The following is a 23,191-nucleotide window of genomic DNA, read 5'->3' as shown; positions in this document are numbered from 1 at the left end:
CCCAGCACTCATCCTCTGCAGCCTCGCATTTCTTAGACACTTAGGAGAGCAGACCACTCAGAGATCACTGACCCAGCATGGAGGGACAACAAAGGGGCTGAAAAAAAAAAATCAGAAATAGATATGGGAAATGCAATTTCACACTTGTCAAGGGGCCCCTTATCATCTTAGCAGACTAGATGTTTCTAAAAACCTCAAAGTAGATCTGTCTGCGGAATGTGATGAAGTGTTCATAAAACATATTGAGGAATTTCTGAAGTGGTCTCTTGTCATATAACTTCCTCACTTAGGATGCTATATGACTGTCCCTCTGTCACCCTTACACTTGTGGTCCGCATTGGAATAATGGACGATGTTCTGTCTCAAGTGTTGTTTAACTTTCTCTTGAAAAAAAAAGAAAAAAAAAAAGCGTATGTTTTTTGTTCTGTTGCAGGGACCCTAAAGTATCTGGACAGTTGCTGAGGTAGGTTTTGTAGAGTGAGAGCCAGTAAACGAGATTAGTTATTTTGCTAATAAATCACGTGAGGTCACCCGCAACACCTCCAGGTCTGCAGCTCAAGCCTGGGATGGGCTGGGAAGTGAAGGAGAGGCCAGGGGAGTGATTGTCCCGTTCCGTCTTCTCTGAGGATATCCGGAAGTTGGACTTCCTGACACAAAAAGTGGGATATTTAGGTTAAATATTTACTCAAGAGTTTGGGGAAGTGGCTGGAGGGGGTAGCGTATTTTTACAGCAGGGGCATTGTACAGCTTTGGTTTATCACGCAGTGCCTGTCGCAGATCCTGCTCATTGTTACTGTCAATATTTCTGCTGCGTGTGAGAACCTGTGAGTGTCTGTGCAATGGTCCTGATGGTCTGGACAGCCTCTGGCCTATCATGGAAGCTCTCTACTTGTTTAATGTACCAAAACAGAAGACATTCTCTAATAATAGAACAAATTGTACTGGTTAGGTGAGCATAACTTTGAGTCGGTTTGAGTCGTTTTAGCGTGTTTCTTTGGTCCAACTTGTTGGTTGTTATCAGGTACCCATTCCTTTGCAACCGGTCATTAAAAGTCCCACTCACTGCAATGTGCCAGTATATTTTTCAACTTGCTAGCCCCTCCCTCCAATGCAAACCATTCTCAGATTCTGTTAGATGGGAGAGGGGGTGGGCGATTAGGCCATGCCAACGATATACATAAGTCAAAGGGGAGCTGAAGAAGACCCTTTCTTAAGGCTGGGTGGACTCCCCTGTCCCCACTCCGAATGGGAGGCCCCACTCTTCTCCCTCCCCGCCTGCCCCCTCCTCTTCAGGGTCAATCGGGAGGAATTAGTGCAAGGCTTTATGATGTGTGCTGGCACTAACAACAGAGCATGAGAGGGGGGCTGTCTGATGAGTGACGGGCCTTGTCAGAGAACAGGGCGCGGGAGGCCTTTGATGTGGGACCGTGCCGCGATTCGCAGACCCCCGTCGGGGTCAAAGGGCAGGGGCTCTGAGGTGGCCACGTCTCCCAAACCAGTTCCCCCAAGAAAATAAGTAAGGGGCAGGAGGGAGAGAGAGATGTTACAGAGGGGAGGAGTGCTCTTGAAAATATAGAGGATGGGGGTGGGTGAGGGCAAGGCAGGAGGGGGGGGGGGGGGGTTACAATAGGAAGAAACAATACAATGGTTATAAATGCTTAATCCCATCAAAAACTGTACCCTGAGCCCCTGTGAAGGGAATTGAAATAGACAGAAAGGCCTGCTTCGTCACTCATGCCCTGGGATGACCCTTTAGAACAGCAGACTCTGAGTGACGCACGCTCACCCCCCTGTAACCTTCAGGTCCTCAAACACACTGATTGTAGTCAGTGTGTGTGTGTGTGTTTTCACTAACATGAAACATCCGTCTTTTTCCAGGTCTTGCCACGACAAGATTCTACAGGCCTCAAAATAATAAACGTCAAGAGAAAGCAAGTTTCCCTGCCTGTGATGATGTTTTGTCTTAGAAAATGCCAAGTGATAGCCGTGTACAGTAATCCATGTTGAGTAATGTTCTCGCAAAGTAAATAAAGATTGTGCACACAACTTATGTACAACTCTCTGGCATTTTCCATACATTTCTGTAGACACAAACTGGATGAATCTGTAACTGATGTGAAATCCATACATTGTATTTATAATCTGTAGATTATTTATATGATGAAAAAAATGGTTATGAAAAGAACTTTAGAAACTCAACACAGTAAAGAGTTCACAGATGACATTTTTATTGTGCTGATTAAGGCTGTGAATAGCTATAAAGAAATATTTTTTTTGCTTTATCAAAGCGAGCAATCTGAAGTGTAGTCAAAGAACAGCAATACTAGGTGGGTAGAGAAAGCGATAAAAGTTAGATACTGTAGAAGGTATTTGAAATTATACAGAGGGAGGAGTTCGATTGAGAAAACAATTATATTTTCTCTCCAGACCTCTACCCCACGGCTAACATAACTACGCAACATTGCATAATGTAAGAAAATATATTTTTAAAGTTAAATGTCCAGTCTTACCTAATGACGGTGGAGAGGCAGAGAAGAACAGTCTCATAAAATTCATCCCCCACAAAAATAAACTATATATATAAAACTATATATATAAAACTATATATATAAAACTATATATATAAAACTATATATATAAAACTATATATATAAAACTATATATATAAAACTATATATATAAAACTATATATATAAAACTATATATATAAAACTATATATATAAAAATGTATAGATGTTCTCCCTGTTCTCTAGGCCACCTGGATTTGAAGCAGATATTAAGTTTGAGAATGAGGTAACAGGAGGCTCTTTTGGAGGTAGTAATGTGTATTCGATTGTACTAGAACATGTTATCATGAAGATACAAGATGAACTTCATTAAGACTCCCAGAGCTAAAAGCACAACAACAGTGGCTTCCACGCACATTCATATCAACATTGAGGTCAACTATGCAAATATCGGCTGGTGTTTATCCTTTGAACTCAAGTACACGGTTATGAAATACAATTCAAAGTTCATAAAGATCCCAAAAAATGCAAGATGACTATTACCTCAGTGATAAGTGTCAGCTATGTGCGCCACAACATTTTGCCCTTTTTTATGTTCTTTACTTAAATGCTGTGGCTATGTTGGTCTCAGCCATGAAACCCATCTGTTTTAAAGCCATGCTTTCAAAGCTACATCATGCCTTTGCCAGCTAACACAGGTATGCAGTTATTTCCACCAGTCATTTATTTTTATAGTTGGATATTGGGGTGGAAAGTTATGTGACTTTGTCAGTTATCAACAGCTTTACAGCTCTGAGGAAAGCACCAAATACAGAGTGAATGTTATGTTGTTATATTGTTCTAGCTTGTTAACACAGACCTAGGACAGTGTAAACATTCATATTATTTTCTGGTGTCCTCATTCTTTGTGTATTATATAATAACTTGATTATGGCCCTCCCAACTGATGGGTATTCACTCTGAAAACATGCAAAACTTTCCAAACCATGTGATAGACACAAACCTTATTTTGGCAATGTGTCAAATTTCCCATGAGAAGAAAATGATGTCATGTTATGAGAGGATCCAGGAAAAGAGAAGATACCTGTGATAATTTCAGTACATGAAAACGACGTAGCACTCTGGCTCCATATTAGCCATTGAATACATTGAAGTGAAAATAGCTAATTCATACTAGTGTGAATGGCAAGGGCATGATGTTCACAGTTTAGACCTAGCTCCCTCTGAGGTGCTGCCTCAGGCCCAGTTGAGGATACCATGTTAAGTTTGCCATGGAGAGAAGCGGAAAATGGTGTATTCCATCACTACGTAAGAAGTTTTTCTCATACATCTGGTTTTAACCATTCAACAAGAAAAGAAAATCACATTTGTGTAAAGTACACAAAATAGCTAATCAAGTATATCAATATCTACTAATTTTTCCAAAAAAACAAACCCATGAATACGATATACAAAACTCAAACATACATGTATCTATTTCAAAACCTGAAAGTCTTCAAGATTTTTTCAAGACTATTTCTTCCCCAGGGTGAAATCTAAATGTTCTTAGTTCAGAAGTGAAAACTGTTACAAAAATACTTTTGAGTATGGATCTTTTGCAGTCCTAATAAAGATTTCATTTCATCATACATTATCATCAAAAATCATAATGAAAGTAACCCGGCAAAATCATTCCTTTTCAAGACTGGAGGTAGGTATTTGTCAATTGATTATTAGTCCATTTTCATCAGTCTGTTTGAGGTACATATATAGTTAGTACATAGTTCAGGAAAAAAAAAACTAATCTACAATTCAGAGCAAAAACAAAACAAACAAAAAAAACATTCGTAATAATATCATGTCGTGTCATACAAGCACTTGATCCTTAATAAACCATTGAGTAAATCAGTACAAATATATATTCAAGTTAACCGTTTTTTGTTTTAACAAGAGTCCCAGTTGTACAGATTGAAAGTGTTCTGTTACAATTGTTAGATACACTCTAATGTTAATGTGAAGAAGACAAAACAGTACTTATTCCCTTAGCTGCGTTTGAGTATTACATAGGAAAAACAAAACAGACTGCTGATTTCAGGAAATTGCCTGCCCAACTCACACAAAACATTTTGCAGAAAATAGCTGTTTCACCTTGACAAGAATATTGTTATGAGTTATAAGATACGGTATTGACATTTTACCCATCAGTACACACTGCTATCCCCATGCATTGTCTTGTGTGTAGCAGCGTGAATTTCATGAGCTGGTTAGCTGGTTGCAGAAATCAGAGGTAGTTTGAAATGGTGAGGAGATATTGCATGAGTGACTGAAAAAGTGCCTGCATATCATCATGATTCTTAGAACCCCTTCAACGAGGATCCCTGGGGTTACAGTGCGAGGCAAGTCTTCCTATCTCACACTGACGTTCAGGTATCAAGTGTATTCTGAGGTAAAGTGTGGTTTGTTCTTGTGGTTTTGTTCTTGAGGTTTGTTTTGTAAGACATACCAAGGTGACATACAGTATTTCCTTTGTAATAGGGTCAATGACGGGATTCATGATTTAAAGCTTTGTTGTAAAAGAAAAAGAAGAAAAAAATAGACACAAAATGACAGAATTATGTACAAACAAATGAGTCGGCTAGTCTGATGCCATCCATACGAATGTGGAATACAGTAGTTTGCTGCAGTGTGACAGTATTGGTTGTATAATATATAAGGATATAAAATATGTTGTGATTATCTCTACATCCACAATGGTTGGTTTGTTTGTTCACCAAAGACAGGGAGGAGAAGCCAGCAGTCATGCTATCCAACTGTTATATAAAATACAGTTATTACATCACTCGAAACCTACCACAACTCAGGCAATTTGGCTTTAAGCACATTAGGATTAAAGCTGTCCTTGAAATGCTTACTTAAGGCATCAACTGGAAATTCAAGTTGATCAATGGGTGTTTTTTACCCCTGTTATCTATCATTCACCTAATTGAGAAAAAAGAACATTAGGTACAACATTTGTAAGAGAATTGTAAAACCAATCTTATATTACCTCTGATAAGATTCTTATATCATATGAGGTGAACAATAGCAAACATTAAAGCTTAGTTGTCATATGCATGGTGATTCATACCGGTGATTCAACACCGTAAAAGTCTTGCTAATGTCAAAAGCAATGCTTACATTTGATAATGGTTATCTACAAATGGTTGTCTGAGAAACTCATATCATAGCAAATCTAAACTAGGGAAATTATATCATAGCAAAGCACACGAATCTCAACTGAATTTAATTGAAATCTGGACTTGGCTATGCCAAAAGCCAATTATCGACAAGACCTGATGGATAAAACAATGACCTGAGGCGAGAGCTTTCTGTCTCCATGTCTTTGGTGGTCTGATATGGGACTTTTGGGATAGTGAATGGATGTGTGTGGACAGGGAGGGGGTGTGTGGGTGACTGTATCTGTTTTGGATCCTATGCCTGGTACATAGAAGCTGCAGCCCTTCGTAGTGAATTTCTGAACGACAAAACCAGACTGTTTAGGTTGCTTTTTTCGCCGTCGATGCCTGGAGAATCAGTCGACTCAGGCAATCATGAGGGTTAGGTTGGGAGGGATCAACCGCAGTTGTACTATTTGTGTGTTAAACCACTGCACCTCTGTGCTTACAGCGGTGTGAAAAAACATGTTGTCGTAACAACGGTGCAGTGTCATAGCTTTCCTCTTTTCTTTTTGGGGGCTCACGCCCATGTGGAATACGGGTGGTTCCCGGTATCGAAACGGCGAAAACATCGTGTACAAGGATGAAATGATCGTAAATGAAACCCAATGAAATATATGTGGAAAGGCCATAAAAGTCCAAAAATAAGTGGTCAAGGCAGTCTTTTCCCTTGGAAAGACCTGACAGGTGAATGAGGTAGAGGTTCTATGCTGTGGTCGGTTAGTCATCATCTTCCGACTCCTCCACCTCCTCCTCTTCTTCTTCTTCCTGCAAGACAGACGTTGGCAGTGTCATTACGCGTCTTAGAGCAGTTATTCTCAAATCTCACACATGTCTTTTGGATCCCCGGACCAGCTTTTCATATCCAGAGCTTCGGTGCTATATAAGAGCATTAAGTTGTCAACTGCTGGATCGACTTACTGAATACCATTCGGGTAACAACATCACAAGATTAGCAAATGGGGGCGATGTTTTTTTGTGATACAATGGATGGCGACAAGCTAAATGTACTGTAGTCCATGGATGGAGTGACATTGGGGGGGAACGGCCCTAACAGAATCCAGGTCTTCCTACCATGCAGACTTGTGTGCTGTGATGACTTACTGTAGCTTCCCTAATCCCATTCCAGAGGATGCCTCTACAAACAACAGGCTTTTCCCGACTCCACCGGGATGACCACCGTGGAAAACAGGGGAGGGGGGAGGGGGGAGGGGGGAGGGGGGGGGAGAAACACACCCCTACTGGCTTTTCAGAATGAAATGGATTTCATTTTCCACATGGCTTCATTTTATTCAGGGAGGCTAACTGACACAATTTATAACCCTCTTCCTTTCCCAGGCCGTGGCGGTGCACCCATTCAGACGAGGTCCGCGCCGAAACCTTGTCTGCATTATACGACCCAACCTCCATTCATTAGTGCAGCAGACACTTCAGCTGTGAAGGACCAGCTAAACGCTACCATGTGTGACATGGGCGAATGAGAGCGGCGAGTGAGAGGGGGGGGGGGTAGACAAAAAAAGGCTTTAATCATATTGGACCATTCCCACCCCCCGATTAAAAAAGGCTCCACGTTCTTCCAAAAGAAATTGAAATAATCGAATCTCTTTTCAACCATTACGTCCCGGGGTGGGACTATGTGGTTGTCTCTCTAAAGCGAATATTGCAAGGTATCAAGAGTGAGAAAATATCTTCAGGATCCATCTCTATATAATGTTTTCCTAACTGCAGCTTGGTTTCATAATCCAGCTCAGGATGAGAGCTTCTGAGCTGACAGCGGTCTGCTCCTTCTGACTACCTTATGGCACTGAGAGATGCAGGACTGAGATCTACACTTCAGATTTCCTGGTAATAAAACCAAGGATCACAACTGCCTCCTTCTTCAGGTTCCAACACGAGGGTGGAATTCAGAGGTTGTAAAAGAAAAAAAAAAACACGCAAAAAAAAAAAAAAACGGAGATGGGGGAATTTGTCAAAGAAGAACGTTTCTGCCATCATTATGTTCATTAAGCGCAGCTTGCCTGAGCCTCCGAAGTGGAGAGACGGGCATATTGTTAAACAACAATAGTAATTTAAAGAGGCTGCCGCAGGTTCATTGTGCATGGCTGTGTGCATGCCTCCCCCTGCCCCTTTGAAGTAAATAAGAAGGAGGCTGGGAAAACTGGTAACTAGCAGTAGCACAAACCTCATTAGGGTCGTGGGCTCTGTAGAGAGGTCAGCCTGTAGCTTCCGGGTCCCACATGCCCCCCACCCCACCTTCCCCCCGAACCCTTCGCTATGAAAGAGGGTTCCATTTTATTTTGTACAGGGAGGGTGATGATGGTGGTGGTGGAACTTGTCTGGGGGGAGGGGGAGTTGAAGAGGAGGGGGGGGGGGGGGGGGGGTTGTGGGCTGAGTTAAAACAGCCTATCAAAGTGGGAGCGCTCAGTGACATTTTTATGGGTTGCAGCTCCCAGGGCCTCCGAGCCCCTCAGCGGCTCAAAGCCACCTCAGCCCTGTTCCCACATAGCAACAAATCAGAGCCCAGTTATGCATTCACACCGAAAAGTGGTCCGCACCAGCGAACAGAGGGAGGTGTGTGGATTCCTGGAGTGTGAGGGGAAAGAGGTGGGGGGGGGGGCCTCTGTACCGCCATGTCTTTTCGCTCACTCATTACCTACTTGGCTTTGTCCACCCATTGATCTAAGTGCTCTCGCATGCTATTCACAACAATACTTAATTATCTGTAAGAAGTTAACAGTTTGTAATGGCGCTAGTCAAACATGGCGGGGGGAAATTTAAATGGTAGTGCGAGGGGAACCGAAAAGCCACAAGCTACCTTTTGGAATTTCCCCCTTAAGGGGCTAAGAAATCATTCATGTTTTTTTCCCCGTTGGCAAAACGTAAAGAAAACCCTTCTTATGAAATACTGTCAAAATCAAAGAGCTGTTCACATGTTGTGTTCACTGTTCCCATCTGGCTCAACGCTTTCTTCGAGGAATAAACAGCTTCACTGTGAGCTTCTGATACCGAGGGATCTTGTTCCAGTGGCTACACAGATGTTTACAGGCACAGGAGAAGCACAACAGGTGCGTGAACCTCTACCTTTTTGTCAAATGTGCCAATGGAGTCTCTTAAAAGATACACTGTTCTCACCAACGCAATGTAAACACTGCCAATTCAATCTTACAATCTTGAAAAAAAAGAAAGGAAAATCATTAGAACCTATTCTGTTTGACCAAATTGCAAATCCACCTGTGAGGAGGGCGTTTGTGGAAAAATGGGGAAGCCAGGGATTCCTCACGTAACAGAGTAAGTTTTTCATCATCCGTGATGATTGCCCATGCATGCATGGATGGGTGGATCGTCCATGCAGGTCTTCAGTCAGGGATGAATCCCTCTTCTCATTCACCCAGGCTCTTAGGAACCTTGAAACACTGCCCTAGCCACCACTGGTACTGCTGTGCCCCACACACACCCTGAGCCTCTTCACATCCCCTGAGTGATCACTCTCCAACACACAACCTTCCCCCCATGAACACGCTCCTATCCACATGATAGCAAGAAAACATCTGAATAGGTTTTGTCCGTTATTGTAAAGAATCCTCTATTGGGCTTTGCTCGTTACAGTACCACACGTCCAAACATGGACAATCCTACTGGCCCAGTTTGAAGCTTGAATTTGGTCAATACTCTTTTGCAACATTTTACAGTTGAAGGTCAGTAGCTACATGTGTTGATTGCAGAACAAACAAGTGAGTTATGGACTGGCTTGTCAAATGAAGGCTGTATTGTACATGATGTGAAGGGGTTAGATGCACTCATTGGAACACATACCTGAGCAGGCTTTTTCTGGACCACTTGCTGTGGCTGTAAGAAAAGAGAGAAGACAGGTTACAACTCGGTTTATCATATACATATCCTGTACAAAACACGTTTCCCCCCAGTTTTTTTCTTAAATAATTACCGTACGCACAAATGTACCTATTTGAATGGGGCTCTACTGAGATCATGTTTGCCTTGTCCAGTCTAGTCTGGCCATACACATATCTGTCTATTCTCTTATAGGGCCAAAGACACAATCCTCTTGAACAGTAACCAAAACCTCCCTGGAACCTGTCCACAACATAATAATGTCAATACCAGCCCTATCTTCTCTGTCACAAAAACAGCCAGACAGCAGTTACGCGGAGGACAGTGTAACAACGAGCAAGTGTGACACAGTTGTGTGTTTTCGAGTGAGGAAGCAGGCACTTATACAAAGCTCGGATTGTGCCTTCACATGACATCACAACCACCCAGGCCTTCCGTCACACAGGAAGTAGCTCTAAGGCCGGCCCTTGACAGCTGAGGACGCGGAATCGAGGAAAGAAAAAAAAAAGAGAGAGAAAGAAATTAAGAGTCCCTTGTGTTTGGAACCACAGCCAGCCACTGTGCCTATCCCCCCTACCACCCCCCACCCCACTACCGCCACCACCGTCACTCCTTCATAGGATTGTTCTGAACAGCTGGTGCTCTCTGTGCCAGCTCTTGCCGGAATGGCAGCAGGCTGTAACACAGTAACAGAGTCAGTGTCAACACCGGATGAGTCTCGGGCAAGGAATGTCAGCGGCGATAAAGGAACATTGGGAAGATGATGCACACATTCCAAATGGACTGGAACAACCAAAAAATATACTCTGGGAACCATAAAAAAACAAAAAACAAGATGCTTTCAAAACTAGATAAAAACACCTATCTTGTTACCTACTTATCACATTAGTCTGCAAGGCCACATGATATCTAGCAGCTGGATACTGTTGCCTCTTTTTTGTAAAAAAAAAACTAAAATTATCAGCCAGAACGTAATTACCTTTGAGACTATTTGGCAGCAGTCGTTCATGGTTGCCTTCAATAGGCCTTTATTGATTGGGTAAACAAGGCTTTTGTGAAACAGACTATACCTACAGTAAATCCATCTTCAGTGTCAAACAGCTCACTTGTTAACACTAAGACGCATTGCACTCGTCTGTTCTTTTCAATCTTCCAGAAAGCGAGGCGTTGTGAGCTGCGTGCCACCGCTCGAACAATCGACGTCACGAGACACCCACTCACTGAGGCGCACAATGCATGACCTTTAAAGGAGCCCGAGCTGTTCAGAAACTATTCAGACCTCATCACTCTTTTCGTCAAACCGTCTCACATCCTGCGTCATCTACCAAAGGATATCTGCTCCGCTGAATTAGACAATACAGAGGATTACATGCAGACGTTAACGAATCAAAACGTCCTTTCAGAGATGCTGCTGTATGTAATGTGCATTAGCTTAAGTATATCAATCATTAAATGCACATTAGCTTAAGTATATCAATAATTAAAAGCTTCCATATCCTGGCGAAGGAAGAGATGATGCGTCGTCTAACCTCTAAGTCAGTGCATCCGACTTCATAAACAAGTCCTAATTTGTCATTGTGCTGTCAAAATGTGGCGCAACCTGAACTTTGACTATCACGCTAATAATACTCTTCCTCGAAACGTCAAAGAAACAAACTCATTTCCCTTCCGCCGTACATGTGAGATGAACCCTTCCAAAATAGCTGGCGTTGAAACCCTACCCCCTTAAGTACAGAAGCCCCTCTCACTGCCGAGCCCCCTCTCTCCCCTGTGCCCAAATCCGAACCCCTCTCCCTTTAACACAAAAGGGAAATCACCGCATTGTCTTTCACAAGGCAGCACCCACTCTTTGATGTAGTCTCGGCCTGACACTATGAATCACTTTTAGGTCCGGCAGCTGCTGGGACCTACGACAGGGGGGAAAGGCCTGTTCTGCCTGCAGGCTGAGCCAGACCGATGCAGGGGGAAAGGGCTGGCGGCGGTGGTGCAACCCCAACAAAGGTGCGATAGCCCCACTTCTGGCTCACCCCCCCCCCCCCCCCCCCGTCTCACAGAGTTAGAAGCCCCGGGAGTCCCCCCCTCCCCCAATGACAGGCCCCTCCCATCACCTCCGTAACACGACACCGCCACGCCGAGAACGCCGGCGCTCTCACCTCAGCTCCACAAGCACCCGCCGCCCCATCTACAAGTCACCCCCTGATCCAATCAGAGATGACTCCACACTTTTAACCCACCTCATCCAAACCCATATTGACCTCTGCCTTCTGGTCTGCTGCTGCTGCTGCTAACCAGCACAGTAGCTGTCCTCATGCTCATCCTCATCCACTGTGCCTGGAATACCCTGGACTGGATTCCTTTTACCATGTCTTTTTGTCCAACTTGAGTACGGCCCCTGCAATGTGATCATTGGCAATGTTATGACATGTAGCCTGGGAAAGATAGTACCCGGACGCACACTCCGCCACCGCACGATCAACAGTGAATTGTAAATATTCTCTCCTCTGCTTGCGGTTTTCTTTGACTAGACAGGGCTGGTTTTGGTTATCATGTGTCCTGGGAGTGGAGCCCCTTTATTCAACTCCAGCTTACAGTGGAACTGTCTCAAGCATACATGCATTAACTTTAGTGTGTGTGGCCATGTCCCCGCCATCACTTCTACTTATGACCAGTTGTCAGAGTGTCACCTTCAGGGTGAAAATAAGGACCCACAATTCCATTTTCATTGCTTCTTACCGTTAATGGGGTAGTGCGCTCTGTCTGGTAAGATGGTGGTGGTCATGCACATTAGATCAAAGTGTCTTTAATGGGCAGGGGATAAGTGCAAATTATCATGTGAGAAACGTGCTCCTGATGTTTGCCCTGAGTTAACCGTTACTGCAGTCTGTGGCCTTTGGACCCCCTTTTGAAGGGAGCCGGTGTCATTTTGCCAAGCCAGTTCAACCATTCACAAACACCGACTGTATAGGTGGATGTGTCGGACATTCTCGGATGGAATGTGGGACGAGAACTTGGTCAACTGTGACGCCTCAACGTTTTTCAGCAGTTCTGTGCGTTGTACGAACAGCGCAGTACGGAGAGCTACACAGCCGTTAAAAATCCATATGTTCAGTTCTTCAACAGGCCCAAGGATTAAGACCGCTTGGAATTTTCAGATTTGTCATTTCTAGTCATGATGGCTAAGCAAAACCTCCATGGACGTATAAACAAGACAGCAGGATAGAAAACTACTTTTGTAGGAAGTATGACATACTGAAGCACGTCTGGCTCAGCCTGCTGTTTATGCTTACAGTAGCTTATACTTTTTGAGGGTATTTAGGCAATAACAAATCCCTTAATAATGTTATATTGAAAGAGAAGAACATCAGAGGAATTATTCCAAACACAACAAATATTCATAAAAGAAATCTCTGAATTTGTGAATTTTCAATTCCTCACTCAATGCAAATGTTACCTTTTCAAATGAGCACGTGAGTTTACAGGTACAGTGCCCACCAAATATTTAATTAGAATATGTTTTCGATTAAATCCTGTGTAAAATATGGGGCCTGTTAAAAACCCGGAATGCCTACCATTTACACCGTAAAATTTTAACAACTTTGCCTAATAGAGCACTTTCAGTAGGTGAATATTTCACTTGTCTGAGGTCCAGGCCTCTAGTAGTTTGGAAACGCATTCAGTTTAGGTCTGTCAATTTGGGCACGGAGATCATTTGGGGGTGGTGATTCTTTGTCTACTCAGCGGTGGACCCCTGAGAAGCACATTTGTAGTTCTGGATTTGGGTTTTTATGTCTACGAACTCATCCTGCGGGCAAAGACAAAGAAAGAGAAAAACACTAGGAGAGAGACGATGTGTGGGTCCTCGTTCGCCCTCTGAACACGCCCGGCCGGCCCCTGCACCCCGACAATATGCTTGTTAGTGGTCGTCCAGCCATCGCCTGGGCAGAAGTGGGGGGAATGATTGAAGATTTATGGGAGCAAAGCAGGAAGTGGCAGTTCAGTGTTGAGGAATGAGGCATCGCCTCGTCGGAGACCCCCATCAACTAATCCGCCCTGGGCCCTGTGTGCATTTATACAGGCCTTTGTAGTTTAGACATGCATTCCAAAATGGGCCTTTAAGGTGGAAGATACACATAGAAATCCATACAACCTCCATGGTCAAATCAAAGGCTGATTCCCTAGGGGAAATGGTGGAGGGGGGGAGGGGGAAGGGAGGTCTTACAACCATAGAGATGTTTTTTCAGATACTTTCTGAATTTACAACTGACAAGGACTTTCAGAGAGAGAGAGAGAGAAGACATGGTCAATTTGCCACTTTGCTCTCAAGAGAAGCGTGGATCCCGGTTGCTTGCCTCCGAGGGAATACAACCGCTACGGTTTGGGATTTGCACCGTGGTATTTTCTCCAGAGGCAAAAGAGAGAGAGAGACCAACTTCTTTCGGAATGATAACACGTCACAATTGGAAATGACAGAGAGACATCTAAATCAAAGCATCTCGACAACGGCCTTCCCATCTGAACGAACTACGGTCTGCGCCTACTGGAACACCGAACCGTGGAGAAGATGCCACAGTTCTACGCATCCAGCTTCCTTGTACAGTACCTCCCTGCGCTTTATCAAACATTTCAGACAGGGGGAGACGCAGACAGATAAGCACCCCCCCTCCCCCTCTGACAGGCAGTTAAATCTTGTTCCGCCATCGGACCCTTTCAAGTTTTCCTAACCCTAACAGCTTCCAAGTAATCGCTGAGTCCACCCCCACGCAAGCTTTAGAACCCATTCCAAGTGTGTTGCTGTGTGGGTGTTAGCATCTCTCTCCAGACGGGGGGGGGGGGGGGGGGGGTGGTGGGAGTGGAGGATGAACGCGGGCCGTCTCGCTGGACATCTCTCATCCCTCCTGGCCAGGATGCTGAGAGTAGGGAGCCCAGGAGGGAGAGGTCTGCCTCCCCCCCTTCACGTCCTCCCATTTGCAGAGCAACAACCCGGCAAAAGAAAAACCAGACATCCATCATTTTTGTACACAGCCTGTCTCCCGCTCTCGGCCACCCTGTTTCCACGTACCGTCCAAAACCCACACAGATCTGGATATGCAGTGTGAAGACAGAATCCATAAAAAAGAAAATCTGGAGATCCATCTCCTGCTGTAACCCTCCAAAGGGGAGTTCTCATCGTTGACACATTGCATTGTTTCAACTTGAGTGTGTGTTGTGTGCAGCAGCAGACGATGCCAAGCGGATGATGTAAGGCTCCGTCAACTCCTGGCACAGGTAGTCTGGGCAGAGAGCTCCCAGAGAGCAGCTGCAAGTCAAGGCAGTGGCAGACCGGGGAGCGTGCTGGGGCAGCGCTAAGCCAAGATACATACTGTACGTGCTAAATAATCACACTTGCTATTTGGCGTGCCTTGCCAACTCCCCACCCTGTGTCAGGAGTGTTTATGGTCATGCAGTTCCACCTGGGCCCACCGAGTCATCTTTTGCGTCCCCCCATTGTTGTTTTGAAGGCCGGCGACTCTGTGGCCTGTTGTCGTTTGTCACTGAGCCAGCCTCCATGAGGGGGTCCCTCCTGGGGTGGGGTATCCAGGAGTCAGGAACACCAGACTGTCGGAACTCTGACACCCTCTCACACAACTGGAACCGCCCTCTTTTTCTTCTCCGTGTTTTTTTTGTTTCGTTTCGTTTCGTTTGACAACCACAGTTGGAGAGAGAGCCAGGAAAGAAGGGAGGGAGAGAGTGGAATACGTGCAGGAAATGACACGAGCCCGAATGGAACCCAGGCCCCCGCGTGGTGTAGCGGTACACGTTCTACCCCGCAAGCCACTGGGGCGCCCCCCCCCCCCGCCCCCTGGAACCACTCTCTCCCTTCCTTAAGGGAGGGTGGGGGAGGGCAGAGCTCTTTCCTTTTTTCAGCCACTAGCTTTTTTTTGGGGGGGGGGGAACTGTTACTTTTACAGCTCTTCAGGGACCCAATTCTGTGGAAGTAACAAGAAAATCAATCTGCGGGAGGGTCTGGGGCTGCTTTTGACGGGGTGTGACCTTGTTCCTGACCCCAGAAGGATTCTGCACTTGTGTGCCGCCCCGAGTCGGACAAGCTTTGCCTCCTCTCTGTCATTAAACTTGACCCCATGGGCTGCTTCCCTACGTGAGCAGGCTGCTGGGTTCACAGCCCACGGCCTGGACTGAAAAGGAGGGATTATTAAACATGATCTGGAATCAGGCAACACCTCAGGAGTCAATGTCACTCACATTGCCTTCTGTGCGAGAGTCTTATTACAGGTTCTCTATGCATGGGGCCTGGTATTCTCCGGGTGTCTCCAAATTAGACAGTCTCCCATGTAGGAACATGCCATTCTCAACTGTTCTGCTGACAATGGCTTGACATAAGACGATGGATACAGGGGTTTTTTTTCTCTGCAGGGCTTGGAGTTAATGGGATCTTTGCTTTAACATGCATCAAAGTGTTTGACTGGGCAAGCTAACAGAGATATAAAAATATGGAGCACTTTGAGCCCCTATTTAAAACTCTTTTAATCATTGGGTCATCAATAACTTAATCAGCACTCACCAAAATCAAGACAAGAAACAGGGGAAGACTAACAACAACAAAAACGCAGAATTTGCAGAGGCAAACGTAACCAAGAACTCCCTCTCTCTCTCTCTCTCTCCCCCTCTCTCTCTCTCTCTCTCTCTCTCTCTCTCTCTCTCTCTCTCTCTCTCTCTCTGTGAGCAGACCCCACAGCGGAGCCACCCAGTAACTTCCCCTCCCCCACCTCCCATCATTCCCCCAGAATAAAGGCCACATGTTCTGTTCAACTGGAGGTGGAAATGGGGGGGGGGGGAAACAAGCCTGGATTCTCTCGGGTGCTGGGCACAGCGCTGGCTTTGTGATCTGCCCGGAATGCATCCACTAATAGTTGATCATGAAAAGATTCCCAACCAACCCCCCCCACCCCCCCGCCCTCTTTCCCTGTCCCCCACACCACCACCACCACCCTCACCACCAGCAGTCTCCCTACCCTACCAAACAGAGCTATGAACGGCACCTATCAGGGTCCAGCTAAACCCTGCGATTAGGGGGAATTTGCCGAAGGGCCCTTTGTAGAGGAGAAAAATGTCTGCCACAGCGAGGAATGTGGAAAATTCCTGGCAGGACAAGCAGCCTTTTGTTAGGAGGGTTTTGGGGGGTGTTCTGGAAGGAAAGAAAGGCGCAGACAAATTGGATCTGCTCCGTTTAGGAGCCTCTGCTGTTTGAAGTGAAATCAGTTCCCAGAGTTTCTCAAAGGAGAAAGGGAGCGATGTGAAGGGGGGCGGGGGGGGGGAGTGGGGGGGGAACGCAATAATTCAGGTTTTACTTTTCCTCCATGCAAGTTTCCAGGTTTTTAGTTTTCCTAGTGTTAAAAGTGTTGTTTTTTTCTCTCACAGTGAACTGCGTCCAGAACTGAACCGTCGCTCTGCTGAGATCAGTTGGACGCTCTACATTTACAGTTCCAATTCTCTGCGCCAAAGGTCTGTTTTCTGTTACCTGAACCAAATGTTACATGTAACTGATGAAAGCAGACAAACTTTATTGCCTCTGTGTTTTTTTTTGTTCTCTGATCTCAATCCCCAAGTGGGAGTTCCAGACTGGTGCTGGGATGCATAATACATGGGAAAGTTGCGCAAAGCATGTTGTGTGTCTTGGAGCCATTTGATGCAAATGTGATGAATCCGCGGTCCTTTTCAAAAGCTGCAGAGTTCAGTGAGAGAGAAGCCATGCATGGCAGTCAGTTCTCTCTTTCATTACAGGCGGAGAGAGCGATGCACATGTTATGGATTAACCTGTCTTCCTTCAAACAGCTTACTTCCCGTCTCCTAATGGGAGCACAAGAAATACACTGAAATGACACGAATGTTGGGGTCTATTTTAGGAATCCCACCCAAAAAGCTCCGTTTGCTGATGAGAATTTTTCCTGAGATCCGATGCACGCATATACCCACAGGCTACCACAGTGAAGACGAGAACATGAGCTGGTTCTCTCTGATTTAGCTGCCTCCTCATCCGGCCTGCTCAGGCCTTTTACACCTGAGGGTGTCTGTATAGCATTAGGGCACTTTGTTGATATTTTCACAATGTTCTTGATAGGTACAGGCTCCTTCTGTTGGTGTTCCTGTCTATTTGTAGAGACCCCTGCTTTGTTTGCATGATTACTGTCTGGGCTTCAGAAATGTAATGAATGTGAACTTGATCTTTCCACACATTAATCACGGCAGTTAACTGTGGCAAATCGACCGCCCTCATGTGAGGGCATCTGTGTATCCATTCGCAACTGGGGAGGGAGAGGAAAAAAAATCCCCATTTAATGTCTTCCGTAAGAGAGTGTGAAATCGAGCACAAACTTCCAGTGTGTTTCGACAGATCGGCGATGACCTCCCATCCCACTGAAGGAATTCCCCTGAGATTTGCTCGGAAGCAAATCAAAACAATTAGGATGTTTTCGATGGATCGAGAACTTTATTGCGGTTAGGGTGAAGCAGCCCCCCCCCCCCCCCCTTGAAACCACTCGCAAGCACTGTTACCCAGAAGCCATGCATGAAATGAGACTAGACCATTTGAGAGGGGAAATCGTCTGGCAGTTGCACGCATGTTTCAGTTGAAACCCCCTGAAAGGGAATCTTCCTGTCAGTGTGTGAGTTCACATGGAGTCCCAGACTCTTCTGTGGCCGCCTTGTCTCACCTTAAACAGGAAATGGGAATGGGGCATGTGGTGCCAGAGCAGGATGAAGGCTCTGGGATGTGGGGCGGGCGAACCATCAATAACACATGTCACATACCTTTCCGTGCTTGCAGAAAACACTCCCGAACTCTAGGGCACTCTCACCAACAGCAGTTTGGTGTACTTTTATTTACCCATACAGGCAATTTGAAGATGATTAAAGGAACTTGATTCAATACTAGCCAGTGTCAGTGAATCCATCATACAGTATATTTCTAGTTTATCAGTTGACAGTGTGCATAGGAGCCTTCTTCATATCATTATGCTCCACCTCTCTCGCATATCCGTCAGTGAGAGAGCAGTAAATGCAAGTATGGGCTCCGTGTTTTCTGCGCCCTTTCCCCCCTTATCCTTCCTTTTCTCATGGCCCCTCTATCTGTCCTCCCTCCCTCTCTCTCTCTTTCTCTCTCTCTCTCTCCTTCTTTCTCTCTCTCTCTCTCCCTCCCTTCTTCCCTCCCTCCCTCCCTCTCTCTCACTCTCTCTCCCTCTCTCACCCGAGTGGCTCTGAACTTCATTGCCTTTTACATTCTCATCTCCGGAGCACCTACCAGGTCTGCTGTTTTAGCCACTGGCTCAGAGCGAAATGATTAAAGCGCTTCCAGAGGCTGCAGCAGGAAAGGGAGGAGGGTGGAGGCGGGGGTGGAGGGGTTGTAGTGGGAGGACTGGGGGGCAAGTGGGGAGAGGGGAGGGGGGCCACAGAGGTCACCAGTGGAAATCCGTTGAGGTGGTCCCAGCAAACTCCCTGTGTGTGTGTGTGTGTGTTTGCGTGTGTGTGTGGATTCCCTGCTCGGACACACGCCCCTGTTGGCAGGAATTCAGCCTCTCAGGCCAGATCCAGGGTAGAGAGGGAGAGAGGAGAGGAGAGGAGAGGGGGAAGGGTTGAGAATGTAGGGAATGAGGCAGAGCTGTCCAGCTTCTCTTTCTCTCTCTCTCTCTCTCGCTCCCTCCCTCTCTCTCGCTCCCTCTCTCCTTCTCTCTCCTTCTCTCTCTCTTTCTCGCTCTCTCTCTCTCTCTCTCTCTCTCTCTCTCTCTCTCTCTCTCTCTCTCTCTCTCTTCTCTCCCTCTCCTTCACAGCCAGCCCTGTCATAGCCACAAAATAAACCTCAGTCTACAAGCAGTGCATAGTTGCAGGTCTGAGAAAAAAAAAAGTCCTTTACTTCACCCAAGTATGTTCCTGTATTTCATTCTGCTGTTTCTCATTAGAAAACCCAATTTTAGGCTGGCTAATGAGGAAAGTCTTTCCACAAGGATTGACTTACTTTTTATTGTGTACCATGCATACAAATACACGTTCCATGTAGATGTAGCCATATATCTGATATCAGTGCCTATTAATCACAACGCAAGGGAACAACCCTGACCTCGAAGGGCTTCGTTACACACACCGTTTGTATTTGTTTATGTTTGTAAATGAGGCTTGAACCGTCATCTAATTGCAGAGGTGGCAGTTACCGCATGCTGAGGGCTAAGAGCATGGTGCTTCCACACACACACACACACACACACACACACACACACACACATATCACTGCACAGTTTCATCTTTTGACTCACGTTTTCTGTCTAACACACACACACAGGCCCAGAGAGGAACTCCTGTCGACTGTAAAGGATCTCTCACCCAGAAAGCCTAAGAGGCCAAGTTCAATATTTTCTCTGTGAGGCATGCTGAGGCTATAAAAAGGTTTTTAATGTTTGACACTGAATTCCCAGCACAATCACCCTGTCCCCCCATCCGTACATGTGCACACATTCAACAAAAAAACAAAAAAATCCCACATTGGCAGCAACTGAGGGATTTCCAGGCTCCCTCTTTCTCCCTCCCTCCCTCCCTCCCTCCCTCCCTCCCTCCCTCCCTCCCTCCCTCCCTCCCTCCCTCCCCCCTCCCTCCCTCCCTCCCTCCCTCCCTCCCTCCTCTTCGAGACTGTTGGACGACTCCCAATCGTGCTGCTCATCCCTTCTGCCAGACCCCCCCCCCTCCCCCCAAACCCCTTCTCCTCCCCCCAAACCCCCTTTCCCCGTTTCCCTGCTCTCTGATTCCCGCTCCCTGGCACCTGCCTGCAGGGTCTGTCCCAAAGCCAAATGCAGAAAAGCCTTGTGTGAGATGGGAGTACTTCCTCTCCCCTCCACCCCGGCCCCCCCCCCTCCCCAAACCAAACACACACACACACACAAAACCGCAGGGCGCTTGTGCATCATCGCCCGTTTGCGCCCTCGTTTCCGCACGTATGTCGCGCCGGGCAGGGTCACAGTGGTTAGGGCTCTGTAGCCAGCCTTGAACACAGCTAGCGGGTGGCTTGTCTTCTTCTTTTTTTCTGTTTTGCGTGGGTGTCCAAAAAAAGGAGGAGATGGGAATGAGCGTGCTCTGGGCGCGAGTGGATCTCGGATGTGGCCCGGGGAAGGACGGGGACAAAGGGGCAGCTGTGTGGAGAGAAGCAGGACAGCTCAAGGGCAGCTGAGCTGGTCCCCTTCCAAAACGCCAGGAGCCGGACGGCTTCTGGAAGGAGAGAGGGGAACCACCGAAGGAAGGAAAAAGGACATCCCGCTCTGAAGCCTTTCCTCTCTTCTCCCTCGTCTGGCCCGTATCAATGAAACGCCAAATGGCCTCGCCTGGAAATGACTTCGGCAATCTCCGGCTCGATCCTTTGGGACCTCTGAATCGTCTTTGTCCGCCGCGATCTCTCTACGACGTTCCTCGCCGGCGAAATCAATGGGACACCCCTACGGTCAATAAATCCTTTGTCCTTCCTGGTGTCGCCAACGAGTTAGGCCGGCCTGTCTCATAAGGTGCCAAGTGGGCAAGGAACAGGACGCCAACTCACGATTGTTACAGAAGGACGCGCAAGGAAAAAAAGGGTCCTTTGCTCTCTTCACTGTGGTCCTGTCTGCTTGTCGAAGGACCAAACACATAAAATCCTGTGGAGGGTGGCCAGTTGGCAGCATATAAGTGGACCTGCTCCCCTGATTAATGCGAGCTGGACGCAGGGCCAGAGTCCCCCCCCACCACCACCACCACCACCACCCCACTCCCCCGTTCAGACAGCCGGGGAAGCTCTTCCGCTCGGCACGGTCCGACCGGCACCTGCGCTGCTGTGGCGCGGGGCAGGGCGGAGGGAGGGCGGGGGGCAGGGCGGAGGGGGGCAGGGCGGAGGGAGGGAGGGAGGCAGGGCGGAGGGAGGGAGGGCGGGGGGGGCAGGGCGGAGGGAGGGCGGGGGGCAGGGCAGGGTGTAGGGAGGGCGTGGAGACAGAAGGCTGGGCGAGGACGCGGTCAAGCAGAGTGGTTCAAGAGGCAGGATGAGGGAATGAGCGCAGGGGGAAAGGGGGGGGGGGGGGGGTCAGCGCTGGTCAGCCTGACCTTGGCAGTTCCTGCCAGCTGTATGGCCAGACGAGGGGGGGGGGGGAAGCATGGGACAGGGGATGCGGAAGTGCCGCTGTTAAACCAGAATGGAAACAGAACCAAAGCGCTTCACCTGAAGCACAGCTCGCGTATCTATACACAAACAATTGAAATGCCATCGCCCCACCACAATAGGGAAAAAACCCTGTGTCACTTTCACATATTTCTCACTACCAAGAAGCCAATACAATTTGGAACCGCACTCTCATAATGAATTCCGAAATTGGCGTGAAAAGAATGTGCTTGTCCTGTTCTTACTGCCCTCATATTGACTCAGTGTGATAAGAGACAAGCCCAGTCGTCCACACCCCTAGTATGCACAATACTGTGTTTCTCCTGAGGAATATCTGAAACAGACGCAGACTTTCACAGACCTTTCCCTGCGTCGACGCACGATGCAGACACATACTGTGTGTACGTGTGAGCATGGTTGTGTATCCGTGTGTGTATGTGTGTGGTGTGTGTGTGTGTGTGTGTGTGTGTGGAAACGCAGCCCACGAACCGACACTTGCCAATGTACAGCATGCTCAGTACAGAAGGTAAGGGAGTTGCAGGGAGAGCTGTTTGGGGAGGGCAAATCTCCCCCTGTGTTATGTCAACATTCCGCGCCCTCTCAACTTCCCAAGGCCTAAAAGAGAGGGAGCAGAAAGCTTCAGCTTGTTCTTATCAGACCAAAAGGAGGACAATGGAACTCTGGGCACCAGGAGGTGGAGGTGCCAGTTGTGCCAAGTAGGTAGGGTGTCACAACGGCTTTCTAACTGGCCCAGCTTGATTTCCCCTTGCCAGGTGAGGAAGTCTTCCCGTTGACCTCCTTTCTGTCTCTCTCACTCTCTCTCTCTGTCGGTCTCTCTCTCTCTCTCTCTCTCTTGGTCACCTCTCAGCGTAGAACAAAGCAAGTACCTACAGTGTCTGTAACGAAAAAGCCACGTTTGTAAACTGACGATATTGCCAGTTCACGGTTCCAGTCCTGAAGCGCTCACCTGAACCCCCATGTTATGAGAAGTGTTGTTAAGTAAAAAGCTCCACACATCTGTCCCTGAGGCCTGCCAATCATAAGAAGCTGTTTTGGTTTCATGTTGCGCTGGAATGCACCTGCATTGCTTTATCAAACTGATACAGAGAGGAAAACAATTGACCCAACCTGGCAACCAAACCTTCCAAAAACATCACCGGCTTCAGTTTCAAATGGACTCGTCCGTGTAAAGCAGAGCTGCCAAGACACCATTGTCAAGAAACTCGGTCTCTTCCACAACGCGGACGGGAGACATGCCATTCCCAGAGAAAATTTCCTGGTTGTTTGGCAAACACCAAACGAAAATGCCCAGAGGGTGGCATTTCTTCATTTCTTCTTCTCTCTCTCTCTCTCTCTCTCTCTCTCTCTCTCTCTCTCTGTCTCTCTCTGTCTCTCTCTGTCTCTCTCTCTCTGCTGCTACTGGCAATACTTCGTAGGGCAGTGCTTTCTCTGGTTCCCTGCAGGGCCAGATATGGTTAAACAC

At 47.0% G+C, this 23,191-nt stretch overlaps 1 protein-coding gene across 1 annotated transcript in view; it reads right to left on the bottom strand.

Moving 5' to 3' along the window:
- Positions 1-3,656: 3,656 nt before the first annotated feature.
- The window catches only part of hmga2 (high mobility group AT-hook 2), a 28,973-nt gene continuing 9,438 nt past the window's right edge, over positions 3,657-23,191 (bottom strand). The window contains exons 4-5 of the mRNA XM_084702119.1: positions 9,516-9,548; positions 3,657-6,470 (exon numbers count right to left, since the gene is read on the bottom strand). Coding sequence (XP_084558245.1) covers positions 6,423-6,470; positions 9,516-9,548 — 81 coding nt within the window. The 3' untranslated portion in view covers positions 3,657-6,422. The remainder of the gene's footprint in view (positions 6,471-9,515; positions 9,549-23,191) is intronic.

This window comes from Hypomesus nipponensis, chromosome 7 (genome assembly GCF_054491055.1).
Source record: "Hypomesus nipponensis isolate SF chromosome 7, ASM5449105v1, whole genome shotgun sequence".
In the NCBI taxonomy this organism is placed as follows: Eukaryota; Metazoa; Chordata; class Actinopteri; order Osmeriformes; family Osmeridae; genus Hypomesus; species Hypomesus nipponensis.
This window is presented reverse-complemented; position numbering and strand designations above follow the sequence as displayed.